The 11,294-nt window shown below is 42.6% G+C and overlaps 1 protein-coding gene across 1 annotated transcript; it reads left to right on the plus strand.

Moving 5' to 3' along the window:
* Positions 1-6,241: 6,241 nt before the first annotated feature.
* On the plus strand, positions 6,242-10,624 carry sec61g (SEC61 translocon subunit gamma; the record flags this gene model as incomplete). Its single annotated transcript, XM_080751596.1, has 3 exons — positions 6,242-6,357; positions 8,845-8,942; positions 10,518-10,624. The coding sequence occupies exons 2-3, from the start codon at positions 8,849-8,851 to the stop codon at positions 10,622-10,624; spliced, it is 201 nt and encodes a 66-aa protein (XP_080607722.1). The 5' UTR covers positions 6,242-6,357; positions 8,845-8,848.
* Positions 10,625-11,294: the final 670 nt, after the last annotated feature.

The raw sequence follows: 11,294 nt of genomic DNA on the forward strand, positions 1-11,294 counted from the left end.
ACCATTTACAGGGTTTATCATTGGTTATATTGTGTAATATTATACTAAACTAAATAATCAAGTAAGTTGGTGAAATGTGGAGATAAGCACACACTTGTGGCAGGTTGAGTTAATTATAGCTTATCTGTGTCCCTCTATCTGCGATGTCTTGTGGCATCCATAGCGTGGTTGCTTAACGCTGGTTTTTGACATTATCGAAACGAAGCAGATAAAAGCGCCAAACTTTTTTTGAGGCTTCTTTAGGACCTAACGATGGATTTTAGCCTTGGGTACCAAACTTTATTTTGATGTTTACCCATATAATATCCATATCAAGTTGGGCTCCCATCGACTTTCTATACAGGGGGGCTGTACCAAGGTGTCTTGAGGTTCCCTCATAGGGGGACTGCCCATAAGTCCGAAGGTTCATTAGTCCGAAGGCTCATTAGTCCGAATTTAGTTAGGGTTACTGAGGTTAAAGGAGTAGTTCACCCCCAAAATGACTTTTTTTCCTATTGATTAGTCACGCCATGGAGACTAGAGTTCAATAATATATTTGAGTTTTTTGTCGCATTCCTAAGACAAAAATGTGATAACCATAAATTTACCCCCTTTCGTTCCGGATGGAATCAATGGGGGTAAATTTACTCGAATCAAATTTTTGTCTTAGGAATGTGACAAAAACCAAAAACTATTATTGAACTCTACTCTCCATGGCATGAGTAATCAATAGAAAAAAAAGTCATTTGGGGGGTTACTTTAAGGTTAGGGTTAGGGTTAGAGTTAGGCAGTATTCTTAACAAATTCGAACTAATGAACCTTCGGATTAATGAACCTTCGGACCAATGCCATGGCACCCCCTCATAGACCAATGGGGAAGACGGCGTGGGGGGGTGAAACCACCCAAGGGAGAATGCTGAGATGGGCTGCAAAAGACTATGTATATGTGTGTTTGACTAATGTGAAGTGAATTAGTGGGGAGAGATTTTGGGTGTGCTGGTGGGAGGCTGTGGTGTGGACTGAGGGCCCTCTGAGCCCCAGCATGCTGTAACTCCTCAACTCTAACTGTCAATAAGGCTTTTGGACATCATTGGAAACAGGGACATGCTGGGCCCCTGATTCAGCCCGGGAAAAAGAGTTGGAGAGGCCCTCATTCCGCACTATAGAGATAGAGAGATCTCTCTATAGCACTGCTGCTACTCAAAGATTTGCCATTTCAGATCATGACAAGTGACAAGCCAGTGGGCCAATTACATGAGTTATATTTTGTTGTTGTCGGGTGGAAACCTTGTATGTCCAAAACTGTTTGTTGTGTATTTATCAATTTAAAAATAATTTAAGCTAGTGATAACAGCCGATCTACAAGCACACAACGCCTCACACCGCGAGGCGTTGTGTGCTTGTAGATCTGCTGTTTTCACTACATTTGTGCGACGGCCTTGTATCATGAAGAAGTTCTTTGCTTTGCGCAAAGATGTACAAATTTGGAACTTGGAGATACAAGGTTTCTGCCCGACAGTGATGATTTACTTTGTTGGCCGCCCAGCCCCCAAAATGGAACGAAGGCCGACATTTTATTTTTAATTTTTTCCTAATGGCCGGCCTGGACCGGCCGGGAATGAACCGCCCGTTCGGGAGTTGTCCCGCTTTTCCCAATGGCCAGCGCGTCCCTGATTGGAAACCCTGTCTGGACCCTCAACTCCTTTCCGAGAAAGAACCACCGTTAGCTCATACTTTTCTAGCTCGTTGTTTTTAGTGTTATGATCTCAGCCCACAATCGTACCAGTTCTCTGCTGAAGGGATTATCGTAGGATACAACACTCTTAACATCCCCCCCAGGACACTTGAACTCATACACTGACTTTTTATAGGACTGATTTCATTGATACCGTCTTGTTACTAGTTCTTGCAATGGATTGATGCCATCAAGTTCATTTCATTGTACACTTGTGTTCAATGACAAAATAAAATCCATTCCATTCCAACTGTAGCCTACGGTCCTGTGCTTTTGCACGCAAACTGCTAAACAAGTATTCATTCAATCGGCTACTACTGGACACTTGGCTGGTGAGTCTGGTCTGGTTCTCCTCATGTGTCCTCACTCCTCAGGGATAAAGTTTGGGGAACAGGGACGTGCTGGCCATTGGGAAAAGCGGGACAACTCCCGAACGGCCGGTTCATTCCCGGCCGGTCCAGGCCTTCATTCCATTTTGGGGGCTGGGCGGCCAACAAAGTAAATCGTCACTGTCGGGCAGAAACCTTGTATCTCCAAGTTTCAAATGTATACATTTTTTCGCAAAGCAAAGCCCTGCTTCATCATACAAGGCCGTTGCACAAAAGTAGTGAAAACAGCAGATCTACAAGCACACAACGCCTCGCGGTGCGAGGCGTTGTGTGCTTGTAGATCGGCTGTTTTCACTAGTTTAAATCAGTTTCAAAATGATAAATACAAAACAAACGGTTTCGGACATACAAGGTTTCCACCTGACAACAACGAAATATAACTCTTGTAATTGGCCCACTGGCTTGTCACTTTGTCACAAATCTTTGAGTAGCAGCAGCAGCGCTATAGAGAGAGAGAGAGAGAGCTCTCTCTATAGCGCGCAATGAGGGCCTCGCCAACTCTTTTTTCCGGGCTGAATCAGGGGCCCAGCGTGTCCCTGTTGGTTGGGGACTATGGACAAAATATTTAGCATCTTGCTAAATCTGGTGTATTTACATTGCTTCATAATGTTCATTAAAATGTATTGTCCCGTCTAAATAAACAAATAAATAAATACATAAATAAAAGCCAGCCACTAGGACAGGGCTGAGATGGGTTTTTCCGTCACATGATTATTTTATTAAAGAACTGTGGGGAAATGCACATTCTATTCATCATCACCTCATGCATGAGGAGGAGGCAGAGCGGAGGAGGAGGCAGGTTTGAGCAATGGGTTTGCCACTCATGCCCTCTCCTGGCCAGTTGCAGTCAGAGGAATCGGTCATGTCAATAGCCTACTCTATGCTACCACCACATGAACTACAAGAGCAGCAGCAGGGGGAAAAAAGTGCCTATTAACTTGCATAATTAATACAAACTAAATTTGAATTTAAAATCATGTACTTCGACTCCCTGCAGGCAAAAAGGGTGTTTGTTTTTGCATACAGGGGAGTTCATTTTAACCACAGGCCCATTTTCTCCAACTGTCCAAATCACATAGAGAAAACAGCAAAAAAGGAATAATAGAAATAAAAAAAATATATATAAAACGTTTTTCCACCTTCTGTTTTGATCTCAGTCTTTGGCCATGACAACACCTTACACTGTCCTGTTATTGCTGCTATTGTTTATTTATTGTATTTACTTCATGGAGTTATGGAACAAAAAACAAACACACATGCACGCACGCACGCACGCATGGGGGTGAGATGCCGTGGGCTTGGTTGGGCTCGGCGAGCCCACACTTATTATTATCAAGCTGTAGGCCTACACACGCGCGCCCGACATGCATGCACGCATGCACACGCGCGTGCACGCACGTCGTCAAGTTGTGTGATGGCTCGACGGCTCGGTCAACACTTCAATCCCCTACCTGTCTGCTTTGCATAACAATACTCTGGTAGGCAGGCTCTTTTACACTTGTAGCCTATATGCGGCCAGCATATAGGCTACGCTCGCCTAGCATTCTTTGCAGACTTTTAGCTCCTTTCGGAACCTCTGTGAAGTTGGCACCCCATATGTTGAAAAAATATATAAAAATGGTGTCATTCTTTGCTGAATTTGTGCTGAATTGTGCTGTAAATTTTATAATTTGTGCTCTCCCTCTGCTGGCCACACCCCTGTAATGCTGCTAAATCTGCAATTCATAATCATAACCATATAAATATTTATATATATAAATATAGGTCTATATAAAAGCACAATTGATGATTTCAAAGGCACAAATTAGAGCACATCCAGCACTAAAGAATGAGACCCTTTTTTCCCGATTTGGAGCCAAAAAATTGGGGGTGCAACAAGGCTCAGCAAAACTATAGCCTAACTTGAAATATCTCAAAAATGATACCAGCACAAATTATAACATTTACGAACGACGGGTTTCTTGTTTACAAACATTGAGACTAAATGCACAGCTGACTGTATCATGTAGGCCTAATCAATTCCGTCCAATCCCCAAACCTGTTGTTTTGGCGAGCGCTGGTTTCATTGGCTAATTTTGGTACGGACCCTGCGCACGCATCTAGTTTTATCAGTGTAACGTGGACCAGAAACCCGTCTAAATAATGACACCATTTTTATATATGTTTTCAACATGTTTTCAACATATGGGGTCAGGGTGCCGCTATGCAGCTCACTCTTCATAATTATGAGTTTAAATCACTCATTTTGTAGAGCTGCATAGCGGAGGAAATTATGAAGTGTGAGCTGCATAGCGGAGGGACTCGGGAGTAGCCTGACTGCAAGCGTCAGACTCTATCACACACTTCGTTTTACACAACCACCACTGTAGCCTATACGGTATGTGCGTTGGCTCTCGTCAACGTGCCTGGCACTTTGGCTGACTGGTCAGCGTGCATACCTGGCAAATCAGGGTCCCGGGTTCGCCTCCCGGCCGTGACGCTACATTGGTGGCAGCGGTGCAGAGGGGAAGTATTCATCCCCGGCGGCGGTGCAGACCTGTCCGGCTAGTAGGCTACGACTGTTCCCCCCTGAGTTGCGTTTGAACCCCCTGGTTTCAAAGTCGATCTTAGATCCTGGCCGGCGCGCGTGGTCGCGCTTCCAGGTAGAGGGGACGACTGTAGCCTATACGGTATGTGCGTTGGCTCTCGCCAATGTGCCTGGCACTTTGGCTGACTGGTCAGCGTGCATTCCTGGCAAATCGGGGTCCCGGGTTCGCCTCCCGGCCGTGACGCTACACCACTACCAACAGGGGGTGGTGTTGTGCAGTCTGGTTTATTAACCAGGCTAACTCGGGAGAGTTTCCGAAAGAAGCTATAGACTTGTGTCTGGGTGAGTCTATAAAGTCTATGTAAAGTTATTTTATATAAAACCTAAAGGAAAATTAATTGAAACTAAAATAAAAACAAATTAACAAATTAACAATGTAACTAAATAAGAAATATAATTAGATTAAAAATGTTGTGTTATAGGCTACTGTACAGTATAGCACCGAGCGGCAGGCATGCGTGCACACATGCACGTGCGCGCGCACGTGATGTGCATGTGACTTCATGAATTTAGAGGGGAACCACTTCTAAAATCCATATCACACCACTGCGCCGGCGGGCACGCACGCACACACACACACACGCACGCACGCACGCACGCACGCACGCACGCACGCACGCACGCACGCACGCACGCACGCACGCACGCACACACACACACACACACACACACACACAAGGGCTTTATTGGCATGAGAACACACACACCTCCTAACCGCGTGGTGGCAGCGTGATGTAAACCCACTTCACTTTTGTGGGGGAGGAGAGAGCGAGAGGCGTGATCTATTCTGCATCTAGCTTAAGGCAAAACCCTAATTCCGAGTGAACATTTTTAACTAAAGTCTTTGCTTTTGGGGTCCCTGCTGGAATAAGATGGGGGTCCTAACCCTACATATCATTTTGGGGGTCCTTGACGAGACAAAGTTTGAGAACCACAGAAATAGGCCTACTATTAAATCTTTTTCAGAAAACTGCTATAAAGAATCGGCCTAAATCAGTGGTTCTCAAACGTTGTCATATCAAGGACCCCCGATTGCCCCGAAATGATATGTATTTGGCCGCGGACCCCCATCTCAATTATATGTTGTTCCAGGCCAGGGACCCCCATCAGACGCAAATAAAGCTTTTTCTTTCACTTTGATTAATATCTCTGAACTGAATGGTGAAATTCTTACAAACATAAATCTGAAATCTGGAAATCTGACATTATACACCCTTGGATATTTTATGGATCTATTTACTTGTTCTTTTTATTTATTTATTGACTTTTGTTTCTGACCAATTTGTCTCTGTTTTGTCTCGTCCAATTTGTCCTTTTTGTTTCTTGTTTTTGCTTGTTTTGATATGGCCTTGGGGGGCAGGGGGGTTGAGGGAAATGCCGAATTCAAAATGATGTAGGCATACATGTATGATTATTTGTTGAAAATGAAAAATGAAAATAAAGTGTTCGGTCTTGCCTCAAGCTAGATGCAGAATAGACACACACGCAGGAGAGAGAGGAGAGAGAGAGAGACCGGAAAAGCTGTTGTGTTTGACTCCTCCTCCTCCTGCAGTAAAGTGATCGTCATCCTTTTGGACGGAGCAACGCTACGTGTCTGTCTTTTCTTTAGTTCTTCTCTGACCTGCTGCCTTCACGCTTCTGATCTACACTACACTACTAACACACAGGTAAATATGTCCACACTTAACCTATTTAGAACAGTTACGTTCAAACGTAATCCTTCATAACATTGTTGTTTATGCCTCAATCGTAGCCTACGTCTTCATACGACGTATTGCGAAAAAAACAACCGATTTACAAGCTCAAAACGCGTCGCGAGGCGACGCGTTTTGAGCTTGTAAATCGGCTGTTTTTTTTTACTACATTCAAGTTTAAATGCTTCGTGTATTTTAAAACGTTCCTTTCTTGCGTTTAGAGTGATTATCGGTATTGGGGTAACGTGGTTCTAGCAGTAATCATCAGACCACCCATTGACCTGCTTACTTGTAAAGTTAGCTGGTCGTGTCTGTAAAGGAGATAGGCCACGTAGCATTAATGTCGTTGTTTTATCTAAACCAGGGGTCTTCATCAGGGGGTCCGCCGAGACCCCTAGGGGGTCCTCAGTTACTACAGGGGGTCCTCCAAATCTTTGTGTGAAAGAAAGAAAAAATAAAAGCTCATTTTTTAGCCAGATTCTTAACCATATTCTGAGAACTTTAGCCAAAGTAGATCGGCTATTTTCGGCAAAGAGGTTTGGTGTGTAGAGGGAAGAAGTATTGAAAGTTCATTTGGTTAAATGTCTGGAAACACAAATTGACATGAATCCATAACACACTGATGATTGTGCTGTCAAACGATGAAAATATATGGAATCTATGAACAGGTTGTGGGGGTCCCTGCTTCATCTCTCTCTCAACTAAGGGGTCCTTGGTCTGAAAACGTTGAAGACCTCTGATCTAAACGCCATTTGATAGATCCATATGCTTTTTGTTAAATATAATCGATCTACATAGCCTATAGATGTGCGGTGGTTCAAATGTGAATGATTGTTTGTAATAAGGTTTAGTTATTGTGTACAGATGATGATGAGGACGTCCACTGTTTGGCGACGTCAGCACTAACACAAAGTGATGTTAGCTATTGAGTTGATTAGCTGTTAGCCTGTTAGCTTAGCTAGCTGTTGAGTGATCTGATCAGTGATCTGTGACTGAGATTAACTTTTTAAACACTGACTGATTAGATCAGGGGTCTTCAACGTTTTCAGGCCAAGGACCCCTTAGCTGAGAGAGAGATAAAGCAGGGACCCCACTACGTTTTGGATAACATTTTGTTGCAGATTAAACATTTTCATGGATTTCTGAGACAGCTTATAGACTTGTTTGACAGCAATATCATCTGTGTAGGTTGTTGGTTTGATGTTTGTTTTTAGACATTGAACGACTTTAACCATCAATACTTAGTCTGCTTTTCTTTTCACTCTACACCAAATCTCTTTGCCAAGAATAGCAGATCTACAAGCTCACCACTGTTCGACTGTTGTGAGCTTGGAGATCTGCTATTCTTGGCTAATGTTCCACACAGAATAGGGATACTAGGGTTCAAGTGGTTAGTGTAGACAAAATAAAGTTCTCATCACACAAAGATTTGGAGGACCCCTAGTACATCTTGCTATTGTCAACGCTTGGCTAATAAAAGATACACGTTACTATAGTTAAGTTATTATTATGTTATAAGTGTAGAAAATAGAGGAGTGTGTCAAAACATTACACAGAGACAATGCGTACTCATTCCCTGGTTTACTCTAGGATAGGATATATAGACAAATATATAGTTTTGACATGTACTGCTCAACACAGGTTCTTGATGTCTGGTCCGGGGACCACCAGGGGTCCCTGTGGACCCTTGATGGATCTGTAAAACAGAAGGCTTACAAATGGAACCAAATTGGACCCTTAGGGGCCCATTTAGCTAAAATGTTCACATTCAGCGAGCATTAAATACTGAGGATTTTCCAGCATAGATTGGGGTCCCATAAATAGCAAAGTGTATCAAATGGGGGGGGGGCTTGTATCCTAATAGTGCATATCATACCGGGGGTCCTTGGAAGACACAGGATGAGAACCATGCATATCCTTACATTACTGTACAACATGGTATCCTATATATGTAGTGAAAATAGCAGATCTACGAGCTCACAACGCAGCGTGAATGAGCTTGTAGATCTGCTATTTTCACTAGTTTGGGTCCTGGGCATTGATTGATTGATTGAAGAAGATTGAAGACGCTTAGAAGGTTTGCTTAGGAAAGGTACAGTTTCATGACCGTACAACGTTAACTAAAAGGAGATCCTTTACACCACTTTACCACTTTATGTATAAAACACAGTACTTTGCACAGCATATCATCAATAACAAAAGGGAAAAAGGCATTCAAAAAAGAAGGTAAAAAAATAAAAGGAAGATATTTGCAGTGGAAAAGGGGAGGTGAGTATGGGCTTGGCCTATTACAAGTTTCGAGTAGCAGCCATCTGTAGGTGACTTTTCAGACCCATTAAACCGTCAAAATGTCTAGTCTCTCTTTTTGGTCTCAACCTGAGAAGTTTGGGAGGCGCTGCTGTATCCTATATGATCTATACCCTATCTCTAACATATACTGTATACTTTCTGTGTCCACAGCATCATGGATCAGGTTATGCAGTTTGTGGAGCCCAGCCGGCAGTTCGTCAAAGACTCAATCAGGCTGGTGAAGAGATGCACGAAACCTGACAGAAAAGGTAACCATTAAACTCCCTCATCTTGTCTTTCTCTTATCCCAGTCTTATCTTTGTGCCTGTATGTTAATCTCTCATGGGCTGCAAAAAAACCCCATATTATCTTTAAGAACTTTACCCTGAGCCAGTGTTGAGTTTGATGGCGAATTCTGATTTAGTTTTAGTCATAGGGCTCTATTTTGATCGTCTTAAAGGCCTGTCCATACTGTCTCATATCACCAAACCTTTCGCTGAGAGTTCCGACTTTCAGACGTGCAGCTTTCCGAACTCTTAATTCGGGGTAATGCTTTTCAGAAGGTGCGAGTGACGTCATTTTGTATTTGAACCGTACTTTTCGAACCAAAAGTTCCTTGGATGGAGACAGCTATGGACAGGCCTTTAATTTAAAGGAGACATCCAGACCAAAACACATATAGGGTTAAATCTGCCTTTTATCATACCCCTTCATACCTGCTTTAGTCGATTTTTTTCATAGCTGCCCCTGTTGCTAGATTTCGGCTGCCCCTGTTGCTAGATTTCGCGGGCTCTCTCATAACTAACACAGTGGATTGTCCTTAGGCTAGTGCGGTCATTTCTTGAGCTTCAAAGTTAGTATTTTTTTATTGGATTGTGTTCACACAACGTCCTGAGACGAACCACACCGCTGTTTTGACCTCACAGGCACCCTTACTTGTCAAACAGACCCCTCCCTCCCTCCCTTTCTAGCCTCTCCTCTCCCTGCTCTGGTGCAGAGCAGAAGCCGTTTGACAAGTAAGGGTACCTGTGAGGTCAAAACAGCGGTTTGGTTGATCTCAGGACGTTGTGTAAACACAATCCAATAAAAAAAATACTAACTTTGAAGCTAAAGAAATGACCGCACTAGCCTAAGGACAATCCACTGTGTTAGTTATGAGAGAGCCTGCGAAATCTAGCAACAGGGGCAGCCGAAATCTAGCAACAGGGGCAGCTATGAAAAAAATCGACTAAAGCAGGTATGAAGGGGTATGATAAAAGGCAGATTTAACCCTATATGCGTTTTGGTCTGGATGACTCCTTTAAGGCATACGAGCTGGTACTTAAGACAATCAAAATAGAGCCCAAAGTCTTTTGAATAAAATCCTATTTAATTTATGTCACCTAAAATATTTTCATGTTAGTCGAGTTTTATTCAACTAATTATCAGAAGATTTTACACTTGGTTGCATGCTGAAATAGCCGATCTACAAGCTCGCAACGTGCAGCAATGCATTTTGAGCTTGTAGATCTGCTATTTTCAGAGCACAACCAAACATAAAATGACTTGATCTTTTAGTCCTACTGGATCTCTTCTTCACTAGTCTTTATTTGTTGACGAAATTGTCAACATATTTAGTCTTAGTTTTAGTCATCGTAGCGTCGTTTTTATTTAGATTTTATTCCGTTTTCTTTTCGTCAGTGGAAAGGGTAGTTGAAGATAATTTTTCGGTATAGTTTTAGTCGATGAAATCAACACTGCCCTGAACCACACATTTCAGATTCAGTACCATTGCCTAACAGTGCCACTCATGATGCAAATGAAAGATAGATTTTTGATAGTATTTCCACATTGTTCTCCTGCAGAATTCCAGAAGATTGCCATGGCCACAGCGATCGGGTTTGCCATCATGGGCTTCATTGGATTCTTTGTCAAGCTCATCCACATTCCCATCAACAACATCATTGTGTAAGTATCAATGCAAGGAAAGAATTGAGTCAATTCGCTTTCATCAAAGTCATGAGGTCGTATCATTGAAACAGGAGACTAGGGGTGCCACAGTTAATCGAACTAATCAATATTATAAAATAAGAATCATGCTGAGTGTGAAGTGAGTGGTCCTATTTATGAGTTAATTTCATAGGCCTACTGTAAGTCCGACTTGAATAAAGCCTTAAAGACCTAAGTCCGATTTAGAAAATTACCCACTGTTTTTCTGGAAAACGTATTACTCAGCCTATGTAGCCTATGCAGTTAGAAACAAAATTCCAAAACTATTTGATAGCTGACACAAAAGTTTTTACAAAAATCGTAAAAACTTAAAATATTTTTTCAAACATTACTGTACTACATACTGTACATACCCGGCCTGAGGGGGTAATACACTTTAATGTGTACCCGTCCAGAATGGGTTAAGCGTCCCGCAGAGTGTGGCCAATGTGACCCTGGGCGACCCTTTTCTCGGGACAAGCGGACAAAGCCAGATGTAGGAGCGGTTTAGCTCTTTTTACATTGCTAAATAACATTAATACAATTAAAGAATAATAATAATAGTCTTAGATCCATAGATTGGGCATGTCATTATAGGCAAAAACTATTCACCCAGTGTGCATTGAGCGGTGCTATTTGAGTACATTTCATTG

This window comes from Nannobrachium achirus (assembly GCF_963921795.1).
Source record: "Nannobrachium achirus genome assembly, chromosome: 21".
Lineage (NCBI taxonomy): Eukaryota > Metazoa > Chordata > Actinopteri > Myctophiformes > Myctophidae > Nannobrachium > Nannobrachium achirus.